Below are 24,543 nucleotides of genomic sequence, written 5' to 3'. Positions count from 1 at the left end.
GATAATTAGCGCTGCTGACCCTTGGGGCTCATCAGCGCTCCTGGGGCCAGCCCCCAGCAATCAGCCAGGGCAGGTCGAGAGTGTCAGGCCCGGGAATGAATAGGCTCATCAGACGCGCTGGAGCCAGGGAGCCAATCAGGGAAATTAATGGAGAGAGAGAGAGAGGAGAGGGGAGAGAAGGAGAGAAGAGAGAGAGAGAGAGAGAGAGAGAGAACACAAGAGACAGACAGACAGACAGACAGACAGAAGAGATACACGTAAAGGCAGAGAATGAAAAAATAGAGTAAGACAGACTGGAATAGAGAATCGAAAAGAGAGGAATAGGAATTTAAAAGGAGGCCAAAAAGGGAGGGAAGGGCAGAAGAAGAAAAAGAATGGGAAGGGTGGAAAAGAAGTGAAGAGGGAAAGGTGAAGAAAGGGTAAGTACTTGGTCCAGTGTGGGCACTCAGGAATTCCCACAGAAGCGAGAAGTTGGAGATGGAGGAGGAAGGAGGGAGAAGGGGCAAGAGTCAATGCTTAGAGAATGGAGTCCAGGTCAGAGAGTGCAAAGGGGCTGGGAAGACAGTAGGAAAGCTGTTGCCCACGAGTGGCCCCAGGCGCGCACGGGGCCCTGGGCGGAGAGCGCGCCCCCTGCTGTCTCCCGCCGCGTCTGGGCTTCTAGGGACGGCCGCATCGTGCGGCCCGGGTGGGATGCGGGCCGGAGTACTTCCTGGCATCCCGTGCATCCACGCCCCGCCGGGCCTCGCTCGCCCTTCGAGCGACGCAGAGCCGGGGCCGCGTGGACTGAGCCGGGAGCAGGTCCGGGAGCAGGGAGGGGACCTGGCCAGCTGCCGTCGCCGCCTCCTCGCCCGCCGCAAACTTTCACAAAGCAGCGGGTCCGGCCTCATCAATCTGCATTAATAATAGTTGGTTGGGCCGCGGGGGGCGGGCGGGGTCCCGGGCCGGCCGGGCCGTTAGGAAGACGCCGGGCGCGGGGCGCAGGAGCCGAGAGCTGCGGCGGGCGGAGGGAGCAAGTGAAGCGTAATTTGAGGAAGATGGATGAGTCCGGAGGGCGACACCCCCAGCCCGCCCGCCCGCCCCCTCCCTCCTTATGAGCGAGGGAGCGCGGCGCCGGAGCCACACTGCGCCGAGCCCGCGCCCCGCCGCCACCTCGGCCCGCGCGCCCGCAGCGAGCCCTGCGTGTCTGCGCGGGGCGCACCGCGGGGCCCGGGCAGCGCCATGCAGAGAGCGGCGGGCGGCGGCGCCCCCGGGGGCAGCGGCGGGGGCAGCGGCGGCCCGGGCACCGCCTTCTCCATCGACTCGCTCATCGGGCCGCCGCCGCCACGCTCGGGCCACCTGCTCTACACTGGCTACCCCATGTTCATGCCCTACCGGCCACTCGTGCTGCCACAGGCACTGGCCCCCGCGCCGCTGCCCGCCGGCCTCCCGCCACTGGCCCCGCTCGCCTCATTCGCCGGCCGCCTGAGCAACACCTTCTGCGCCGGGCTGGGCCAGGCGGTGCCCTCGATGGTGGCTCTGACCACTGCACTGCCCAGCTTCGCAGAGCCTCCCGATGCCTACTACGGACCCCCGGAGCTCGCCGCTGCAGCCGCCGCCGCCTCCACCGCCTCGCGAAGCAACCCCGAGCCTGCAGCTCGGCGCACGGAGGGAGCGCTGGACGCCGACGAGCTGCTGCCGGCGCGCGAGAAAGTGGCTGAACCCCCGCCGCCCCCGCCGCCGCACTTCTCAGAGACTTTCTCGAGTCTGCCGGGTAAGTGCTGGGGCCGACGTGGGTTCGACCGTCAGGAAGTCCCAGACCGGGACCAGTCCAGAACTCCTGCCACCTGCTTGGAGCCCTGGAGTGCCAGATCCCAGCTCGCGCGATGTTCATTCCCCAACACCTCCAGGTCCCAAAGCCCTGCTCTGGCCTCGGAGCGCCTGAAGCCTCACCGGCGGCACGCTTTTTCGGCATTGTAGTCCACAAGCCTCGCCCTGTCTCTTTTTTCAGAATCCCTTCGTTTTTCTCTTCCCAAGGATGGGATTCCTGAGGGCGTCAGCAGGACCCTACGGTGACGGCATTCGGGAACAACTGTCACTTTAGAATGTGGGGGCGCATTCTGAATCGACCCCTCAGCACACACATGGTGGGCATGGGCTTTATGGATGCGGCGCAGAAGGAGGGGCTGGTGAGCCTTTGGCTTCTTCACCTTAACAGAGGTCACTATGGAACGCTCATTTAGACTAGACCTAAACATTGGAGAACCAGATAGGGCGCTGGAGCAGCGCAGGCCAGGACTAGAGGGGTGTTAACTGGCGGCTGGTAGAGTTGGGTGTGGCAGCGCAGACAAGAGTTGAGGATCCTGCTCACAGGTCATTCAAGAGCCCTGGGAGGATGCCATCTCCACGGTGACAGGGTGCATGCCGTAAACGAACCCTGATCAGAGTCCATTTCTGGAAGTCCTCTTGCCCTGTCCTCAGTAGCCTACAGCCAACAAGCTTTCTCCTTTCCGGGCAGAGCCAGGTGCGCTGAGATCGAGGCTTATGCAATCTGGGGAGTTCTTTTTTTTTTTTTTTATCTGGGGAGTTCTAATGAAGAAAAATAGCCCATGTAAAAGTAGAGAGCTTAAACTTCCTTCACACTCGGATGAGCCCACGTCTGCTCCGCAGTTCATGGCACCTAGCTTAGCTGATGTAAATGACCCAAAGGGTTTGGAGTGATAGCAGAGGCAAGCAGAGGCTCCAAGAGTCATTGGGCAGGGCAGGTAGGTGATTCCTGAGGACAGGTTTCTCAGGTTTCTGCTGTGGAACTGCCCACCGGGAAGGGGGGCTGCCCACTGTCTCAGGTGCTGGGGGCGGGGGCTGTCAAGAAGCCTGTCTTCCAGTTTTTATTTTTGCTTCTGGGCATTTTGGCTGTGGGGATTCATCCGTTGTTAAATCCTTTTCCAATCTGACTGACCCAAGAGGCTCTGAAGTCAGAGCGGCTCCTCAGGAGGACCCTAAGAAGAAGAGAGACACCTGGAGCTAGCAGACAGTGTCTTCAGGACAAGAGGACAGGGCAGAGCAGAAGGAGGCTCCTCAGAAGGAAGATTTGGGATAGTTCAAAAGCAGGAAGGAGCAGGGCTGGCTACTCAAGAGGTGCTGTGGAGGCCACGGGGCCTGGAGGCACAGCCAGGCAGACACAGGGGAGCCTGAGCTGGAGGGAAGGAGGGAGGGGACCCACAGGTGGGGCAGACCTGAGGGGGTGTGCCCTTACCATGGGGGAAACAAACTGCTCATCCGCACACTGCCAGGGTCCCCTGCCCTTCTCTCCACTCTTATGTATAATGGGGGTTCTTTTCTGAAGTAAACCCAATATTGGCTATAAAACTGAATACGTCAACAGAAGGAAAGGGCACAAGAGAACTACCGAGAAGAAAGGAAGGAAAGAGCCATGACAGGGGCGATGGGATGGGCGAGAGGGGGCGATGGCAGACACTGCCTGGAGATGGTGACTAGGGAACCGGCCTTCTGTGGGAAGAGGAACTCTGGGCTGGGCTGAATGAGAAGTGAGCAACTTCACTAAAAAAGTGTGTGGGGATGAGTGTTGTGTCAAGGCAGGACTGGGAGAGAGCTAACCAAATATGCAAGGGCATGCTAAGAGCTTCAGCAACGGACTGACGGAGGGTGCCTGCAGGCTGGTGACCCAGGGAGGAAGAACAGGTTTCCCCGATCTAAGAAAAAAGGAACCCACAAGAAAAGGAGCTGAGCACACCGCTGCTGAAGCACAGGGAAGGGGCTTTGTTGGCAATATAATGGGGGGGGGCAGAGGAGGGTGTTGACGGTTTCTGTGCTGAAGGTCACGTCCCTGCCTGGGATGGTCTATGGCAGTATCACCTTAGGTGCTGGAAGAGCAGTAAGGAAGTCAGGCTTCAGAGGGACCGGAACCGGTCTTCACCCTCAATACAGCTGTCCCGGCCCTTTGCTGACAGCCACTCACCTACCTCCCCAGCCGCGAGTGTTTCCTGACATGACTGTGGAAAGATAAAATGCAGTTACCCAAAGGTTAGGCATAAACTCCATCCGGGAATGACAGCACACGGCCGCCGAGGCTGATGGGAAATAGAATCTTTTGTTGGGGGACTGTCTCGGGAAACTTGGGATGGAGTAAGAGAGTTCTCCGCTGTGCATGGGACCGGAACCTCCACAGAAAAGAGTCTGGGAAGGAATACAGTCTATAAAATGACAGAGGGAGAGTGGCTTTTCCGGTGGCGATGGGTGGGAGGCATTGGGCTGAAGTTATTGCTCATTCACACTTGTTGAATATTTAATGTATGCTTGCTAGCCCCTCCAAATGACCTTATAGAACAGCTGGGCGGGGTGGCACCCAGCACTAGGAGGGAGGGGCCGACAGAAGAGTAGTTCAGCCACATATTATGTTGGGAGACAGCAGGAGTTACTTGAAGCCCTATCTTTAAAAAGAAAAAAAAGAGAAGAAAACTTCTAGTGAAGACAGGCCAATTTGGAGAATGAAAAAGTTCTATTCTTTGGGAATTACAGAGAATTGTTTTCAGTTGGCTAAGAATTAAGAAAGCTGTCACTCTGTATGAGAACTGAGGAAGGCAAAGCCCGGAACCTCGTTATAATTTGAGGAGAGGGGAAAAAGCTATGTTAGCAAATGGGGGGGGAAAGGGAGGACTGTGTGGAGAAAGGATGACTAGAAGAAGCCCTGACAACGGCAGATGGAAGGAAAAGAGTTCTAGGTTGGGAGCGTGGGGAGCAGTGGGGGCACACTTTTAATTGGAGCACAGGGAGGATTAAATATGGCCCAGTAGGGCTGGGGTGGTAGAGGGCTTGCCTAGAATGGGTGAGGTATTGGGTTCTATACACACGTGTGTTCTCACACACTCGCATGTGCGTGCACACACAAACACACCAGCAGAAGAACCCAAAGAAGTGAGAGTTTACTAGAAATATCAAACAAGCAATTTATTAATATATGTAATTTAAAGGTTTTCACTAGTCACATTAAAAACATAAAAGAAACTAGTGCAATGAATGATAATAATCTTATTTAATCAAATATGTCTAAAATATTTCATCATCTATCCATATTCATGTTCCAATGACATAGCTTGTATCCTCTTTTCATACTGCCTTTGAAATCCAGTGCATACATTCTCCACTCCCAGCTCAGCTCTCTTCAAACTCACCATGTTTCAGGTGCTGACAGTGACCGTATCAACACATCTAAAGAGTCTGTAAGAGCAGTCTCATGACAGCCATTGGGTGGCAGACCCTCAGCGTCCCAGGAAACAGACAGAGGGCTGCAGAGAGCTCCCAAGGACAAGACCAGATTCAGCCCCAGCTGGGAGGGTCTGACCTGGTCTTGGGGACCTGAAGAAGTGTGTAGGCTCTGGCTGTGACAGTCAGTCACGGCTAACCCGTGTGCCGGATATGGCAAGGCTGTGCGGCACACAGCTGATGACGGGAAAGGATGCTGTGTGGTGGGGAGAGATGGAATAAAGCTGTCCTCTGGGGACAGTGCAGACTGGCACATCCCACTTGAAGGTTGGACCTCTTGGATGTAGAAGCTTAGACAGCAAGTGGGGGTGTGTGTACACCATGCAGAACCATTAGATGGGCGATAAAGATACATGGAGAGACAGACATGATGCCTGTGTTGAAAGAGGGACAAGTGTAAACACTGGTAGCCAGGGTGGTGGAGAGGATGAGAGAGGACGAGGGACCAGCCTGAGAGACGTCAGTGCAGTGAGCACTATGTTTTAAAAACCGAGCAGGTAAGGATTTGCTAATTTCCGAATGGGGATTGCAGTGATGATGGTAATCACACAGGGAGCCAAGAAACTTCAGAGCAGCCTGGTGTTCAAGGGCTGATTGCTGTAAGCGAAGCACCTGATTATAGCTAGGGAACATTTTTAGATGACCATTAATTAATTTCTGAACAGGTGTCCATTATGACTGGCAAGATACAGTATTTATCTATGAGAGGGAAATGACGTGCCGTAGAGCCAGAGATTTCTTTGGTTAAAAACAAGAGGGGGGATGACAAAGACCTAGAGTATATTTTCCTAGCACTTTTGAGAAAGTACACGGAGATTGATTGTTCCACTGACTTTTGGGTTTGTTTCATTCTTAAAAACAGGCTATCTTTCAGTTTCCCGTGCTGACCTCAGATTCACTGTGTAGCTCAGCCTGGTCTCAAAGTCATGGCGCTCCGCCTGCCTCTGCCTCCCAAGTGTTGGGATTAAAGGCGTGTGCCGCTATTCTCAACTTGCTCCATTGACTTTTCACATTTTGTTTTTATTTTTTCTCTCTGAAATATTTTATTTTTTAACATTACATGTATATGTGTCCAGAAGCCAGAAGACTGTTGAGGACCGTGGAGTTGCAGGTATAGGCAGCTGTCAGTGGCCACCTGATGTGGTGCTAGGAAGAACAGTCTATGCTCCTAACTGCTGAGCCATCTTTCCAGCCATTTTTATTTTTATTTTGAGACAAGGTATTGAGACAAACCTAGGCTGGCTTCAAACTCACCATATACAAGATGACCATGAACTTCTGATGTTACAGACCCAGCTAACCCTCTAACAACTTACTTCACTTTTGTTGTTGTTGTTGTGGTTTGGTTTGGTTTTTTGAGACAGGGTTTCTCAGTAGCTTTGGAGCCTGTCCTGGAGCTCTGTAGACCAGGCGGATCTTGAACTCAGAGATCCGCCTGCCTCTGCCTCCCGAGTTCTGGGATTTTTTTCTTTTCGAGACAGAGTCTCTCTATGGAGCCCTGGCTTAGGTCTCCCGCCTCTGCCTCCTGAGTGCTGGGCTTAAAGGTCTGTGTCACTACGTCCAGAGGTCCACTGACTTTTAATGGAAGACAAATGTTGGGCTAGAGAAATGGTGTCAGCTCTTGCTGTCAAGTCTGAAGACCTGAGTTCAATCCCTGGGACCCACCTGGGAAAGGAGAAAACTGACTCCCACACACATGTTCACACTGACACACTAAATAGTAATGTAATAGTAAAATTATAAAAAGACAAGCATTGCATTTGCTTGCTGTAGTTGAAGTTCTGACTCAAGGACTCAAGTCTCAGCTTTGTCACTATTTTACTGTGCAATTTTGACACCTGCTTCAGTTAGAGAATATTTTATTGTTTGTCTATTTTTTTAATTTTTTTATTGTATGTCTATTATGGGCCTAGGGTGTTTAAGACACTTTGGGAGAATCGCTGTCACACAACCTCTTTAGGCTTTGAGGTTCCTCATCTAGATCAAAAGTTTTCATTGAGGTGACATTGTGTATGTGTGTGCACGTGTGTGTACATGTGTGTGCATGTGTACACGTGTGTGTATATGTGTGCGTGCGTGTGTGCACGTCCGTGTGCATGTATACATGTGTGTGTTTGGCTAGGTTTTGTTTATTTGTTGTGGTGGATTTTTGTTTGTTCGTCTATTTTGGGGACACGTTATGCTGGCCTGGAACTTGCTTTGCAGCCCATGCTGACCTTGAACTCCTGGAGGTCTACTTGCCTCTGGATTAAAGGCGTGTGCCACACCTGGCCCACAAGGGGATCTTTGGTGTCCCTTTCTATTCCTAGACTGGGTGTTTAAAGCTGGGATCTGAACCTGAGCTCCAAGGACCTTCTGACGGGAATCTGTCAACATGATGAGTGAGGTCACACCCTAAGTCACTTTACTAAGTCCTAGTTAAAAATTAGTATGCTCTTTAATGTGTGATCGTGGAATGAAAAACCATGATTGTCTTAGCAATACATGAAGTTTTTTCATAGAAACCATGTGTTTTCATGAAGATTTACATTCTTTGGAGAGAGAACTTCTTGAGTTAGTAAAGGAGCAGGATTATATGACAAGATTAAGTTTAACTGGGTGGTGGTGGCTTACGCCTTTAATCCCAGCACTCAGGAGACATAGGCAGGAGGATCTCTGAGTTCGAGGCCAGCCTGGTCTACAAGAGGTAGTTCCAGGACAGGCTCCAAAGCTACAAAGAAACCCTGTTTTCAAAAACAAAAACAAAAAAAGATTAAGTTTAAATATTTAATAACTTTTTTAAAAATACTTATTTTAATTAATTAAAAAATATATTTTATTTTCTGTATATGAATGTTTTGCCTGTGTGTATGTGTACCGTGTGCAGGCCTGGTGCCCACAGAAGTTAGAGGAGGTCATCGGATACACTGGAACTGGAGTCATGGATTGCTGTGAGCTGGGTGCTGGGGACCCAGCCTGGGTCTTGAGAGCCACTGCTCTTGCTGAGTATGGTGGTACATACCTTTAACTTAATCCCAGTACTCAGGAGGCAGAGACAGATGGATCTCTGCGAGTTTGAGGAAAGCTTATCTACAAAGCAAGTTTCAGGACAGCTAGGGCTTTTATACAGAGAAATCATGCCTCTAAATAAATAAATATGTGTTCTTGTCTGCCCAATCATCTCTCCAACTCCTTTGTTTTATTTTTTAGGGTTTTATTTTATTTTATTTTTTAATTTTATTTTATTTTTGTCTTGGCTGTCCTGGAACTCACACTGTAAAGTAGGCTGTCCTCGAACACAGAGATCCAACTGCTTCTGCCTCCCGAGTGCTGGGATTGAAGGGGTGCGCCACCACCACCCCAGCCTATTTTTAATTCTATGTATATGTGTTTGACTATGTGTAGTATTTGCACATGAATACAGGTACCCTCTGAGGTCAAAAGGTCCTTTGAACCTGAAGTTGCAGTCATTTTGAGCTTCCAGACATGGCTGTCGGAACTGAACTTGGGTCCTCTGAAAGAGCAGTATACACACTTAGTCCCTGAGCCACCTCTTCAGCCCTAGGTAGCTGTGTTCTAATTTATTGGTTTCAAGTATAAAAGTGTACTCTCTGCTGCATAGCCGAAGCTGAGAAGGAGCTGGCAGGTTTTATCCACCTCCAGGGGAGTTCATGGTACAAAGCATTTAAGAACCCAGAAGGACTGGCAGATCTCAAAGTCCCTTCCTGAGATGCAGTCTCACCGTGCTGGTAACACAGGAGACTTTCTCTGGGGGATTGGACCAGAGCTTCGCTCCCTTGACTCAGATGGGGAGGCAGCACACACAGTGTGAAGGCATATATTACAGATGGTTAGGGAGAGAATTCTTTTTGCTTTATTTTGGGTTCTTGAAGACATGGTTTATTTGTGTAGATCAGGCTGGCCTTGAACTCAGAGATCCACCTGCCTGGGATTCAAGGCACTTGCCACCACACCAAGATTAGGAAGAAAATTCTTTCACTCAGAGTAATGGGCTGGGAGGCTCTCTTTGGAACAGTGGGAGAAAGACAATAGGAATAGTGGGAAGAGACAGTCGGGCACAGCAGGAGGGATTCAAGGCCACTTCTGTTCTTGAACAAGTTTGGGGTCAGCCTGTGCTACCTGAGACCCTGTTGAGAGAGAGAGAGAGAGAGAGAGAGAGAGAGAGAGAGAGAGAGAGAGAGGAGAGAATTAATAATAATAATAATAATAAATAATGACTGGGCATGGTGGTGCATTCCTTTAATGCCAGCTCTCCAGAGCTCTGTGAGTCTGAAGCCAGGCTGGTTTATACAGAAATTCCTAGGTCAGCCAGGGCTATGCAGTGAGCCTCTGTCTCAATGCACCTGCTACTGCGTCCACGCTCAGAACTTCTTGATGTTGGCCACATCACCTCTCTGCTTCCTCATCAGGAAAATGAGGGGTTTGAATTACTTTTTCTTTAAGGTTGTTTCTGGCTGTACAGTTCTGTTTGTATTTTAATGTGCTTGAGTTTGTTGTTTGTTTTAAAGATGAGGATAGGTCTCAGTTCCAGGCTGGCCCAGAGCTCACAATCCTCCTGCCTTAGCCTCTCAGTTAGCTGGCGTTAGAGGTGCGTGCCTCAAAGTCTGGTTTACAATTCCACTTGATCCTTAAAGATACTTTTATTGATGAGTCATTCTTTTTCTAAAGGGGTGGGGCTGGAGAGATGGCTCAGTGGTTAAGAGCACTTGCTGCTCTTGCAGAGGACCTGAGTTCAGTTCCCAGCACTCATGTAGTGGTTCACAACTGCCTGTAACTCCAGTTCCAGGGGACCTAATGCCTCTTCTGATACCCCTTGGCTTCTGCACGTGTGTGTGTGCGTGTGCACGTGTGTGTGTGTGTGTGTGTGTGTGATATTTAATATACATTAAAGGTACCCTGAACAAGGGGTCTGTGAACACTGTGCTTCCTAGTGAGGTGTGGGTGTGTCCACGAAGAAGTCAGAGGCTGGCTGGCTGTGTGCGTCGTGTGGTGATGTCAGGCGTGGGTCTGAGGCTGGGAAGACATTACCATCAGAGACTGGGGAGGTGGAATCAGGCAATGGCATAGCAGTGGAGGTGTGTGTACCTGGTGTGCATTGAGGGCGGCAACCGGAGCAGGAGAAGCTGGCCTACAGAGCTGGCCTTTCTGTTGCTGCCGTCCAGTTTATCCTTTAGCTATACAACACTGGATTCTAGTCTCTTCACACAGTCAGTGGTAAGAAGGGAGGGGCACAGAGGCGCCAGCACAGGTTGTGCCTGGGAAAGACGGGCATAGACCCAGCATTGCTGCTTCTTTGAGGAATATAACTGAGACTAACCTGAAAAGCCCCAGTGGTCTTTACCAGAGAAATGAGGGCCGTGGCATTTATCACAGAGTTACCAGGAATACAGGAAGACCTTTACACTGAGTCCTGGATTTAAGGAAAGTCTTACTGGAGGGCTAAGGATATAGCTCAGACAGCAGATTGCTTGTCCAGCGTGTATGAAGCCCTGAGCCAGATCCCCAGAACCGCAGGTGTGGTGGTCATGCCTTGAGTTTAAGCACTGAGGAGGTGGAGGCAGGAAGATTAGCAGTTCAAGGCTGTTCTTGATGAATAGTAAATTTGAGGATTTGAAGCCAGCCTGGAGCTATATGATAAACTATATCAGTGGGGGGGGGTGTTGGAGGGATGGCTCAGCAAACTATATCAAAGTGTGTGTGGGGGGGGGAGTGTTGGAGGTGGCTCAGCAGTTAAGAGCATTGGATTCTATTCCCATCACCCACTTGATTGCTTACAACTTCCCACAACTCCAATAGCAGAGAACCCCAAACCATCTTCTGGCTTCCTTGAGCACCAATATGCATGCAATAAATAGGCATTCATGCAAGCAAAATATCTATACACACAAACATACATACATATACACATACATGCATGCATACATAAATCAGACAGAATCATCATTGTCATAGCTCTTCAAATAGCTAGTCACTTTCCACAGAACTTTGCTGTGAGAGCTCGCCTTAGAGGTGGCATAGGAGAGGTAGCTACTGACCAAGACAGATACTTCAGGGGTGATGGTGGACACATGAGTTTGAGGACAGGCAGAATGGAGCATTGTGCTGAGTGTGATATAATACAGGCTCCAATTTGTCTTTGCCTATTCTTGTTTTGGGACTTATGACATAGGCCAGGCTGGCCCTGAACCATGATCTTCCTGCCTTAGTCTCCCAAGTACTGAGATTATAGCTGTGAACCACCAAGGCCACCTGTGTATCTGGCTCTTCCTCTTTCCTTTAGTCTTCCCTGTCTCCATTTTGACCTGAAGTGCTCTCCTGTGCCCCCCTGGAGTCTGCTTGCCCCTTCCTCTGCAGTCTTTTCTCTTCATCTGAATTCCCATGCTCTTACTGCTTCTATTTGGAGCTGGAAACAAAACTTTGACTGGCTGACGCTGACACTTAATCAGGAGGGCCGTGGAGATGTTTAACTTCCAAAGGAACTCCAGACTAGGTGGTGCTCTGAGGAAGGGCATCAGGAAATGGGGCGGGATTGTCTCCGATGGACTGTTGTAGGTGTGGGGTGGAGGACCTCATGTCTGCAGTCTGTTGGTCATTGTTGCACCTTGTGACAGCATCCCTGCCCCCCAGACAGGGTTTCTCTGTGGAGCCCTGACTGTCCTCAAATTCACTCTGTAGACCAGGCTGACCTTGAACTCACAGAGATTCCCCTGTCTCTGCCTCCCAAGTGCTGGGATTAAAGGCATGGGCCCCCACTTCCCACTTCATTTAACCATACCCCCTTGGACTGCTTGTGATGGTAGCTCAACCCGAATTTTAAAAAATATTTATTCACTCATCATTTTATTTTGTGTGTGTGTGTATGTGTGTGTGTGTGTGTGTGTGTGTGAGAGAGAGAGAGAGAGAGAGCGAGAGAGAGAGAGAGAGAAAGAGAGATAAGGAGAGAGAGAGATGGTATGGTAGTACACACTACCCTGCACTCAGGAAGCTGAGGCAGGAGGATGGTGAGTTTAAGGGCTAGCCCTGGGCTACAGGGTAAGACCCTGTCTAAAAGAGGCAGGGGGACTGGGGCTGTAGCTTAGAGAGTAGAAGGTTTGCCTAGTGTCCACAAAGCCCTGAATTCGATCACCAGCAGAGCTTCCTTAGGTTGGAGTGAGAACAAAAGGCCAGAGCTTTGCTGAGAGGTAGTTTGTAGTTTTTAGTTTTTCAGCTCTGCTTTCTTCATCGCAGGCCCAGGCTCTCAGAGCCACCCTGACCTCTTCCCAGTCCTCCAGATGCTTCACTGGCCCAAGAGGAACCTAAGCGCCTTCCCGCCAGTATTTCTCCCCCATCCTGCCTTATTTCTGGCCCAGTGACCACACCCCCTTCTTTAGAGCCTTGTTCCTCTTGGGCAACACAGTACCTGGTAGCCGGTCAATCACATTTTTCTATGCTGCTGGGCTCAGGTTGGCCTGTGGCTAGATGAGACTGAAAGGACATGCTGTATCCCGAGTTGTACACGCAGGAACTGTAAGCAGGGATTGTGATAGTAAAGGGGGTTGTGGCTGTGCCCTCTCCACCTCTCTCTAGGGTGGAGGGGCCTTGAGGAGAGAAAGGAGAGAGAGAGAAGCCTGAAACAGAGAGAGGAAGACCCACACCATCTGCATTTTGGATGCACTTGGGTACTTTGCTGTACCATGAATCAACATATGCCCATTTTAGCTTAAATTAAAGTTGAGGAGCTAGAAGCAATGCCTTTGTGGTTAAAAGCACTTGCTGCTCCTCTGGAGGGCCTAGGTTCAGTTCCCAGCACCCATGTTCAGTGGCTCACCACATTGGTTTCCAGGGAATCTAATGGCCTCTCTCTCTCTCTCTCTCTCTCTCTCTCTCTCTCTCTCTCTCTCTCGAAGGCGCTTAGGTTCCTCTTGGGCCAGTGAAGCATCTGGAGGACTGGGAAGAGGTCAGGGTGGCTCTGAGAGCCTGGGCCTGCGATGAAGAAAGCAGAGCTGAAAAACTAAAAACTACAAACTACCTCTCAGCAAAGCTCTGGCCTTTTGTTCTCACTCCAACCTAAGGAAGCTCTGCTGGTGATCGAATTCAGGGCTTTGTGGACACTAGGCAAACCTTCTACTCTCTAAGCTACAGCCCCAGTCCCCCTGCCTCTTTTAGACAGGGTCTTACCCTGTAGCCCAGGGCTAGCCCTTAAACTCACCATCCTCCTGCCTCAGCTTCCTGAGTGCAGGGTAGTGTGTACTACCATACCATCTCTCTCTCTCCTTATCTCTCTCTCTCTCTCTCTTGTTTTGTTTTTTGAGACAGGATTTCTCGGTGTAGCTCTGGCTATCCTGGGACTTGATTTGTAGACCAGGTTGGACTCAAACTCACAGAGATCCACCTGCCTCTCCTTCCTGAGTGCTGGGATTAAAGGTGTGCAGCATCACTGCCCAGCACATTTTTCTCTTTTTCAAAAATTTACTTTTAATTGTGTATGTTTGTGTGTCTGTGTGTGTGTCTGTAGGGAAGTATGTGTGTGTGTGTTTGTGTATGTCTGTGTATGTAGGTATGCGTGTGAGGTTCTCTGTTTATCTGTGTGTTAAGTGTGTATGTGTCTGCATGTAAGTATGTGCATATGAATGAATACAGGGATCTCCCTGGACCTGGAGTTCCAGGTGATTGTGAGCCAGCTCAGGTGAGTACTGGGAAAAAAGCTTAGGTCCTTTGCAAGAGTAGAATGTGCCCTTAGCCTCTGAGCAATCTCTCCAGAGCTAGAAAATACATTTTCAAAGAAAAGGAATACCAGCTGGTAAGATTCTGTTCCACACTCTCTCAAAGGCAAGAAAGATCTGGTGGGAATTCTGTCTCGGGAATAATGGGAGAAGAAGTGATACTTAGGGACAGGCCCTCTTCTGTGAGTACGCTAGGTGTAAGCTCGGTGTTTAGAGCCTGTGTGTATGGAAAGAAATGAGGTTTACACTTGGACCTGATAAGAAGGCAATTTAGGGTTGGAGAGATGGCTCAGTGGTCAAGAGCACTGGCTGCTCTTCCAGAGAGAGGACCGGCTCCAATTCTCAGCACCCACGTGGTGACTCACAACCATCTGTAGCTGCATCCCCAGGGGATTGGGTACTCTCTTCTGGCCTCCTTGGGCACCCGGCACACGTTTGGTACAAAGACATGATTGCAAACAAAACACTCATGCAAATAAAACTAGCCACACAATTTAAAAAGGGTTTCTATCGGGGGGGGGCACTGGACAAGAGCTGTTACTTTGAGCGGAAGGCAAGGGGAAGAAAACCTGCTGGAAACGCTGGAATGAGCGCTAGGTTTCAGAGACCGAGATTCCAGATGCGGTGCAGTGTCCCCAGGTGTGGGACTTAGAACATCATCTCACCCTTTCTCAGTTCCATTTCCTTCACCTGACAGTCGGGTTAGTGACTCTGCTGTCTGTGCTGATAGAGTGGACCAGCCCTACATCTTCAGCCTTCAGCCAGTGGCCTAAGGTAGAGAAAACAGAAACGTGGAAAAGGCGCAGGAAGTCCAAGGTTACACAGAAGCATCCTGGGCAGCAATGGTGTTAGAGTCCATGAAAGGTTGTTGGGTCTGAAACAGCCTGGTGTCCTAGTTTTCTTTCTATTGTTGCAATAAAGCAATTTGGGGAGGAAAGGGTTTATATGGCTTCAATTACAGGCCACCATCAAGGGCAGGAACCCAAGGCAGGAACTAAGGCAGAGGCCACAGAGGAACACCGCTCACTGGCTTACTGCTGACTTACTCAGCCTGCTTTCTCATATAACTCAAGACGGCCTGCCCAAGGATGGCGCTATCCTCACTGGTCTGTATCTTTTCACTCAATCATTAACCAAGAAAATGTCCCCAAAGACGTATCCACAGGACAGTCTGGTGGAGGATATCCCTCCATTGAGAGTCTCTAGCTGTGTCAAGACAGAAAAACTAACTGGAACACGTGGGGACTTGGAACTCCCCTGAGCTTGTCCCAGAACTGGGAGAGGCAGAATCGCAGTGATCTAGCAAAGGTCCTCCTGTTTCTGTGGAGCGGGGAATGCCAAGGGGCCAGAAGAGAGTGCAGAGACAGGAATGCTCCTTCCGTGCATCAAGTGATGGAGACAGTGGCGTGCCAATCACGTCAAGTCAAAGGGTTGAGCAAAGAAAGAGCCGGAAGGGGACTGAGACAGTCCTGGCCCGCAAAGGAGTGGTTCGAGGGCTGGGAAGTGCAGCTAGATCTCTCTGGGGAAATGACCTGGGATTTCTCCTGCCTTCTCACCCCACCAGCTGGAAAAGAATGACTGTCTAGGGAGTACGAGAAGGGAGGGTCTTTGTCCTGGGAGCCAAGTAGGGCAATGTTGGTGCTGTTGTTTTTCAAGAAGACGAGAGAAGTCAGAACTTGGGGCTTCTTTCAGCCCCACAAGTGACTGCTGCCCTCTAAGCCTCAGCAGCTGGGACATTGAGGAACAGCTCAGTCTGAGCGTGTCCTGGGGCCTAAGTCTGAAGACATCCCTTCAATGGCATTCATCGTCCTTGGTGACTCCAGTGTAGCAGGCAAGTCTGGTGCTGTTCCAGGCTGGCCTCGAACTCACCATCCTCCAGTCTTGACCTCCCCGGTGCTGGGATTTCTGACAGGCACGGCAATGCCCAGCCTGAGCTCTGTATGGTCTCTCTGCTGGGAAAATACCTCTCATAGATTCTCTGTGGCTGGTGAGCTCCTCTCTAGCCCAGCTGGACCCATTTACTCCTTTTACTTTTGAGATTATAATATAGCTACAATATTTTTCCCTTCGCTTTCCTCTCTCCAAACCTGCTCATATACCCCTCCTTTTTCTCTTTATAATTCATGGCCTTGCTGGGCAGTGGTGATGCACGCCTTTAATCCCAGCACTTGGAAGGCAGAGACAGATGGATCTCTGTGAGTCGAGGTCAGCCTGGTCTACAAAGTGAGTTCCAGGACAGGCTACAAAGCAGCAGACAAATGCTCTCTCTCAAGAGAAAAAGAAATCATGGCTTCTTTTTCATTAATTGTTATTACTAAATACAACCTGCTCTGTCTGTATCACGTTACTCTTATATGTTTTCAGGGCTGACCACTCGTTGCTGGGTAACCAATTGGTGTACTCTTCTCTGGAGAGGGCTATTTCTCCCACTTTCTCCCTTACCTGTAGTTCTTTGTCTAGTGGATGGGGGAGGCCTTGATAGGGCTTCCGGTCTCTGGAGCCTCTGCCCTTCCTCTGAGGCAGCCTGAGTGGAACCTCTGCACTCCGAGGGGTGGCAGCTCTCTTGACACCAACTCTCTGAGTTACTGTAGTTCAAGCTGTGCGCGTTCGGGTTCTCCAAGTCCACGAGGAACAGTCCCTAGGTCCTATAAGTCACAAGAGCAGTCACAGTGACTTCTGCCTATTTCCTACTACCCAGCCTTCTGCACTGTCACCCGCCCCGCCCAAAGCCAAGGCTTCCCCACAGGCTCTGGGGTCACAGGGAGCCTCGTGCACACTCTGGCAGCAGTCCTGACATTCCCACACATGAGGTCAGGACCTTTCTGCCTCCTCGGCAACTTCTACCTCAAAACAGTTTTCATTTTGCTGAAGATTCCCCTTCCCCAGAATCCTTGTTTCCCATTATAAATTGTTTTCCATTATAAATTGTTCAGTGGAAGCTGGTCATGATAGTTCACACCTTTAATCCCAGCACGGGGGAGGCAATACACAGGTGGATTTCCGTGAGTTTGAGTCCAGCCTGGTCTATGTAGTAAGTACCAGGACAGCCAGGGCTACTTAGAGAGACCTGGCCTCAACAACAACAACAACAACAAAATTTAAGAAGTTCAGTGGCATCTTGTTTTATTAGCTGAGTCCATTTTCTTTCTTTTTTTTTTTTTTGGTTTTTTTTTTTTTTTGTTTGTTTGTTTGTTTTTTCGAGACAGGGTTTCTCTGTAGCTTTGGAGCCTGTCCTGGAACTCCCTTTGTAGACCAGGCTGGCCTCGGACTCACAGAGATCCGCCTGCCTCTGCCTCCCGAGTGCTGGGATTACAGGTGTGCGCCACCATCGCCCGGCCTGCATTTCTTTCTTAACTAAGTTAAGAAAGTTAAGAGGAATTGGTAAACTGTGTGAGCTTGCTGCCTGCGGGGCCATTCATTCCTGGCCACTGACTCCATCCAGGTTCTCAGTGTGCCCTCTGCTGGTGGAGCAAAGAGCAAGTGACAGCAGCAAACGTGTCCGTACTGGGGGTTGGGGGTGGAGAGAGGAAGCTCCTCCATTTTCCCTGTCTCTGTAAGAAACTCGGCCTTCCATGTTGTCTGGTTCATCATTCAGCTTCCTGCCACTGCTGGGCCCTGCTTCCCTCTGGCTTACGTTCCTCTCTGCCTGCTTTCCCCGGTCCTTCAGTCGCCCCTCTTTGTTCCAATGGCTGTCCTCTCAGGCCAGCTTTTGGTGTGTTCCCTCCACTGCCCCACCCCCACCTGAGTCTAGAGGTGGCTTATCAGAGTCTTCACTGTCACAGTCATAAAGGCCCAGGCAGAAACTCTTGCCCCTTCCACTCAGTGCCCCACGGGGATCAAGAAACAGTGAGAGGCCATGAACCCTCGCTCCTCTTGCGGCTTTAAAAGTGGCAGGGAGGGTGGCCTGCGTGTGTGGGCTGGAGTTTCTGGATCTGTCTGAAGACAGAGGGATGGATGAGATGATCTCAGGAGGGCTCTGCCGGATGGAGGAGCGGGGAGCCTCCTCTCAATCATCATCAATTTAGATTTATTGGACGCCCCCCCCCCCGGGGGGCTTGGCACTGTACTAAATGGTTCCCTCTATCCCTCAAGCCCCGAAATCCAGTTTCTGCCCTTTTAACACTGTTTAAAACTTTGTGCCATTGGGTTATGTTTTTCTTAACATATTATTAATTATTACAGAGTATGTTTTTAAAATTGAAACCATAGGACTTAGTAATAGTGCTGGGATTTTCTTCACTTCTTTTAGTGCCTTAAGATCCTCTAGGACTCCTCTGGGTATGGGAAGATCGGAGGCACACTGCACACTGGGGTGCGTGCGTAGGGAGGGAGTCATCCTGATGCTGGGAATGGGTGGAGCTGAAGGGGCCTATCTCAGGAGGGCCTAAGAAAAGGAACAGCTGGAGAGAGGGAGCGAGCATGCATGCCTGTCCTGGAAATAGCTACTTTTATTTTGTTAAATATTTATTAAATGCCTACTCTATAGGTAATTTTTAAGCTACCAAAGCTATAACCGTGAATAAAATACGATTGAAACCCGCATTTTTGTGAAGTTTATATTCTAATAGGAAGAGACATAGTTTGCTTTTTTTAAATAAAGTTGACATCACTCACATATTATGGCAGCAGATGAGTCCAAGAAGCATCCAAATTCTAAGAGGATGACAAGGAAGAAGGGCCAGCCCGAAGGAGCCAGGGAGGGAGCCAATGCCTGATCTGGGGAGAAATGTGGTGTTCCCAACAGAGACAGGGCTAGGGACAGGTGGGCACAGCAGACAGGAAAACCACTAGAAGAAGCAGGTTTGGTAGTTAGAAAGGGCCCAGCTCTGGTCAGACCTGAGAGGCAGACTTGTGGGGAAGGGGTTGGATAGGACCATGAAAGGAGAATAAGAGTATTGTCCTGGTGGAGTCTGGAGATGGGGAGGAGGGGTTTCCTAGGTCAGCTGCGATAGCGTAGTAAGGGTGAAAATCTTGGAGGAAGGTTGAGACTTCCATTTGGGACTTGAGAAGTGTGAGTCTGTGCAAATGAAAAAAAAATGGTATGAACAAGATCCTTTAGCAAGAAGAAGGAGGGTACCCATGTCCCGAATCTTTAGCAAAAGATTTATTTGCTTTTATCCTGTTATTGTGTGTGAACGAGTGTTGGCCTGCATGTATGTCTGTGCACCACGTGCATGTGGTGCCCATGGAGACCAGAAGAGGGCGTCAGATCCCTTGGAACTATAGTTACAGGCGATTCTGAGACATGTTGTTGCTGGGTCCTAGGAATAGACTACGGGTCCTCTGCAAGAGCAACCAATGCTCTTAACCACTGAGCCGTTTCTCCAGCCCTCAGGCCTTAATCTTGCAGAAAAGAAAATATTTGTGACTAGAGCTGAGGTAAAATTGGCACTTTTCCGAGGCACCTGAATGGCAAAGCTGCTTATGGGAAGGGAAGGGGCAGTTTGGATCTTGGCTGGTCTGCTGCAAGCTGGGGTCTGGGCAGCATGAAGGTGATGGCTGCAATAGTAGGGTTGGGGACAAGGCCTCAGAGGATCCTGAGGAGAAAGAGCAGGCCTGAAGGAGCAGGTGTGGACTCACTGGGAGGGAACAGGTTGTTGACTCCAGGCCAAGTGGGAGAGTCTACAACAAGGGAGGGCCAACTGCTCGCCTTCCCTTCCGGTGCTATGCCTTTGGACAGCCTTTCTCTTACTCTTCATGCCCTGCACCCGGGATCCCGTTTGCTGTGAGCTGTAGTCTCACTGCTGAACATGCCTAAGGGCTGTGGATGTGGTGTGGGTGACGTGGGCGTGGGGGTTGCATCGCTGCTCTCATCCAGTCTACCTTCACTGAGCTCCTAAGTCACAGCTTCCTTGGGTTCTTTCCTTACTGGTTGCTGGGCTGTCTTTTAAATTCCTATTGTTTTCTTTGGGCAGAAAATAAAGAACTTTGCAAAACTCACATACACACACACAAAAGAAAAAAGTAGAGGAAATTATGTGTGTATGTGAGAGAGAGAGGACAGTTTTTTTTTTTTTTTTTTTTGGTTTTTCGAGACAGGGTTTCTCTGTGGCTTTGGAGCCTGTCCTGGAACTAGCTCTGTAGACCCAGCTGGTCTCGAACTCACAGAGATCCGCCTGCCTCTGCTTCCCGAGTGCTGGGATTAAAGGCGTGTGCCACCATCGCCCGGCTGAGAGGACAGCTTTTGAAAGTTGGTTCTATCCTCTTGGCATGTGAGTCTCAGGGGCCCAACACAGGTCACCAGGCTTGGCAGCACCCACTATGCTGGTCTCTACCTTAGTTTTTTTGAGACAGGGTCTCTCACTGAAACTAAAGCTTACTATTTTAGCTACACTGGTTAGCTGGTAGCCCCCGGGGTCCATCGCTGCCCTGTGGCTGGGGGTACAGGTGCGAGCCACCACGGCTGACCACATGTGGCTCTTTATGTTGGTGTTGTAGATCTATAGCCAGTCCCTCGTGCCTGTACAGCTAAGCCGTCTCCCCAACCCTAAAATGCATTTGAAATGCGTTAGCAGTCATGACAGAGATACAATTAAAACCAGTGGTTTAGATTTTAGAATTAAGTATAGATGGAAATACTTATATCCTGTGATAACACAGTCACCCACTAGGAGTTAAGATGTCGTCCCACATCCCCTCCAGTCTTCCCTGCTGACGCCGGGCTCTCCTCCGTTGGTGTCCTGCAGGCAGCGCTGGCAGGAGAGTCTGTGCAGGAGAGAGATAATGGCTTGCTGACATTAAGGATGAGCCCTAGAAAGTTTGGTCACAGATAAGGAGGTGTCCATGCTGGGCGCTTTCCCATCAGGGCAGTCTGGTTAAGAGCTGGAACCAGGTAGACGAGGAGGTCCCATTCTCCAGCCTTGTCAATTTCTTGGCTTCAGAGTCTGGAATGAGACCAAATGACTCTGCAGTTTCCGTCTTGACATAAGGTTCTGTGACCTAGATCTAGTATGTGTGTCTGGGGGACTAAGAGTCAGGATACCACTTGCTCTTGGGATTCCTGGGAGCTCTAGCTCCCTCCGGCCAGCTCCCACATTGTTTCCTCCCGGGACTGCTGGTCGGGGTTTGGAGGGTGGGTACCAGGTTTGGAGGAAGCCGGGAGGTGGTAGGGAGCATGAAATGGGGTGGTGGGAAAGTTGGGGGGTCACTGTCATACGTGTTGCCTCTCTGCTTTCCCATAGTGAAGTCTGCTGGTTAAAAACTTTCTTCCCATTCTTTGTTTCCCCTAACCCTTTCCCCGCGCCCCCTTGGATGCCCATCTTGTCTCCCGACCCATCTCTTCCTCTCCGAATGTGCTGTTTCCTATTGTCAATGACTCATTCCTGGCCATGCTTCCACGTGCCGCTCCTTCCCCATCCATTGGTTTCTCCACTCCACCCCCCACAGCAGAGGGGAAGGTGTACAGCTCAGATGAGGAGAAGTTGGAGGCCCCAGCAGGAGACCCAGCAGGCAGCGAGCAGGAGGAAGAGGGCTCAGGCGGTGACAGCGAGGACAGCTTCCTGGACAGTTCTGCAGGGGGCCCAGGGGCTCTTCTGGGACCTAAACCGAAGCTAAAGGGAAACCTGGGGACTGGTGCTGAGGAGGGGGCACCAGTGGCCACAGGGGTCACCACCCCTGGGGGGAAAAGCCGAAGGAGGCGCACAGCCTTCACCAGCGAGCAGCTTTTGGAGCTGGAGAAGGAGTTTCACTGCAAGAAATACCTGAGCCTGACAGAGCGCTCCCAGATCGCCCACGCCCTCAAGCTCAGTGAGGTGCAGGTTAAGATCTGGTTTCAGAACCGCCGGGCCAAGTGGAAGCGCATCAAGGCCGGCAATGTGAGCAGTCGTTCTGGGGAGCCAGTGAGAAACCCCAAGATTGTGGTGCCCATACCTGTGCATGTCAACAGGTTTGCTGTGCGCAGCCAGCACCAACAGATGGAGCAGGGAGCCCGGCCCTGACGGGGCTCCTGGGGACCAGAAGGCAAAGGATCTGCACCTGTCCCTGCCCAATACTCATTGGGTGCTGCCCACTAAAGGGGCCTCGTGGACCTGCTCCGGGAGAGGTCAGCTGTGCTCCCTGGATTGCAGATATGAGTGTTTGGCCTGGGACTGTGCTGGAGCCCTCAGACCTAGGGATTTCAGGGGTGCAGGGTTCAAATTCTAATCCCCGAGAGCTTCTGGAGCAGAAGTGGACTCCGAAATGCCCAGGACCTAGAGGGTTCCATGGCTAAGGCCTGTGGGAGCAGCTTCTAACAGAGGGGAGAAGTCCTGGGTGGTACCAGCCTGGGGCCACAGTTCCTTATTTATTTTGTGTAAAGTTTGTATATATGGAACTATTTTATCTTTGTCCATCTGTACTCCTATGGGGCACCAGGACAGTTGTTTCCTTGAGCCTCACCTAGTTTGTCCCATCCTACTGCTTTGTGAAGGCGCTATTGTGCTGTTCAGTATAAGGACATGCAAAGACATGAGATGGAACTGTAATGGCCAAAGTGAGGGGTTCTTCAGCAGCCCCCTCTTCCACTCTTAAGCATGCCTCCACAGTGCATCCAGCCCCCACCCCACCCTCCTGTTGCCACTGGCTACTTTGTCCCCACTTCCCCAAATCTTTCTGCTCCTGGTGTCTTCTCTTAGGGAGAGGTGGCACACTTTGGGGAGAGACTCAATTCAGTTTGCGTTGAAGGGAGATCCCAGTTTAACTTGGAGAATGTCCAGGTCACCTACATAGAGGACACTGTTCTGTCAGTGACTAGGGCAGGACAGGAGGCTCACTCCACCATGCAAGCTAGATAAAGAAGTGCTTCCTTTACAGAGGGCACAGCCTCATCTCTGCCTTCATGGCTATCTCATACGCAGGACCTGGGGCAGAGACCCAGCGCCTCTCGGCTCTTGCGATCTTAGCTGTGCTCTCTCCTGTCCATTATTACATTTGGAAGGGTTAGGCTCCCATCAGCCTCTTCTACTACAGAGCAAGATGGGTTGAAAGAAGCCACTGCTGAACTGATAGGATAAGAGTGAGTCCAGGATGGTTCTGGGCAGAGATGATGGGCGGACAAATCCCAGGAGCAGGGCTCTAGACATCTGCAGACGTTGGGGCAAGGAGACTGTTAAGAGAAACACACTGCGGCTGCTGCTGGGGTAACGAGCTTTTGGGGGAAGAGACGTGACCTGTATGGATTAGGGAGAGTGGAAAACAGAAAAATGAACAAGCTGGATCAGGCAGCTGCCAACAAGGGAGGAGTCCTGCCTTACAGGATGCTCTGGCCACAGGTGAGCCTCAGAGTGGCAAAGGTGTCAGCTTCACGTTCATGTACGTGTTGAAACCTTCTATGAGACCAAGTCAGTCTGTCCTTAGCAGTTCATCTCCCCCAAGCAATTCTCTAGTGAGAACATAGATCTAGAGTAAGGTTGTCTTTCTCTGGTCCTTGGAAATTTAACTCCAGTAAGACGTGGGAATTTAACCTTGAATACGCAGTCCAGGTCCAGCTCATTCCCAGCCAGGTGGACCGCAAAGTCAAGAGACTTGGATCCCTTATACTTGATCTACACAGAAGTCAACACAGAGGTTAAGCTCTTGCCTCTTCAGCAGAGCTGGATGGAGTCCAGGTTCTGAGAGGGCAAGTGACCAGCATCCAGGTTTTTGGCTTTCCATACAGCTTCAACTGTGCTAAGCATGGAGCCAGCCCAAGCAGCTTGTCTAGCGAGTCTGGAGCTAGCCCATCCTGTGTCCGGGAACCAAGTCCTGTACCTACTTACGGCACTGTTCAGATTCTGTCATGTAAGACTCTTTAACAGACTTGAAAGGGGGGATGTGGATGAAAAAATAAAACCTGGTTTCCTCTCAATAGCGTTATTTGATTATTAACAGACATTAATTGGTGGGTTAAGTGCCCCGGCAGAGCAGCAGCCCATCACCTGTTCAAGATGTTTCAGAAAATATGGGCCACTAGCAAGGTGGTTTCAGGGATAGGAAACAGATCCAGCATTGAAACTCAGTCAATTCTCATCCATTATAAACTAGAAGGGAGGTATTTCCCCAGGGTTCTTTCAAGAATAAAGGGACATGGCAGGAAGAGAAGAGAAGGGGATCTGGACTCTGCTTCCAGCTTTGCTCAGGACAGGTTTAGAGCGCTGCTGGAGGTTGCGGTGGCTCTTGGCCCTGCCCCTCCCTTCTCCTCGAAAGGCATGGGCCAGCCACTTTATCACACAGCTGTTCTCGTCACTCTGGGAGAGCCTCCACGCAGCCCTGAAGCCTCCCTCAACACTAGCCACTGCGGTGTTGGAGTCTCTCTGGAAGAAGCAGAGGCTATGCCATTGCACACTGGCCAGTGCAGGGCGTGCTTACTACACAGAACGCCAACGACGGCAGAGATCACCGGCAGTTTTCAGGAGGGGGCAGTGAGAGGATAAGGCGGCACAAAGCAGGAAGTAGAGCCAGTCTCCTCTGTCATGGGCAGGTTTGCTCTGTCAGCTTCCCCTGAACTGACAGGAGGAGGTAACTAAGGAGAGCAGGGGCCATAAATCTCAAAACCAACCACAAAAGCAGAAAGTGGAGGTGAAGGTCACTCTGGGAAGGTCAGGAAACCGAGCACAGAGAAATGACG

At 50.6% G+C, this 24,543-nt stretch overlaps 1 protein-coding gene across 1 annotated transcript; it reads left to right on the top strand.

Moving 5' to 3' along the window:
• The first annotated feature begins 1,038 nt into the window (after positions 1–1,038).
• Gbx1 (gastrulation brain homeobox 1) lies at positions 1,039–21,898 on the top strand. The gene is made up of 2 exons (XM_041640518.1): positions 1,039–1,750; positions 21,348–21,898. Exons 1-2 carry the CDS (start codon positions 1,039–1,041, stop codon positions 21,896–21,898), a joined length of 1,263 nt encoding a protein of 420 aa, XP_041496452.1.
• Positions 21,899–24,543: the final 2,645 nt, after the last annotated feature.

This window comes from Microtus oregoni, unplaced genomic scaffold (assembly GCF_018167655.1).
Source record: "Microtus oregoni isolate MIOR12 unplaced genomic scaffold, Mior012 000064F_ref0000363, whole genome shotgun sequence".
Classification (NCBI taxonomy): domain Eukaryota; kingdom Metazoa; phylum Chordata; class Mammalia; order Rodentia; family Cricetidae; genus Microtus; species Microtus oregoni.
Note: the sequence above shows the minus strand (reverse complement) of the source record. Positions and strands in the feature narration are given on the sequence as shown.

Excerpts from the sequence above, each read along its gene's own strand:
- Gbx1 (XM_041640518.1), top strand. The coding sequence starts at position 1,039 with ATGAGTCCGGAGGGCGACACCCCCAGCCCGCCCGCCCGCCCCCTCCCT. Across the intron at positions 1,751-21,347 it reads GACTTTCTCGAGTCTGCCGG|CAGAGGGGAAGGTGTACAGC; the intron begins GTAAGTGCTGGG and ends CACCCCCCACAG.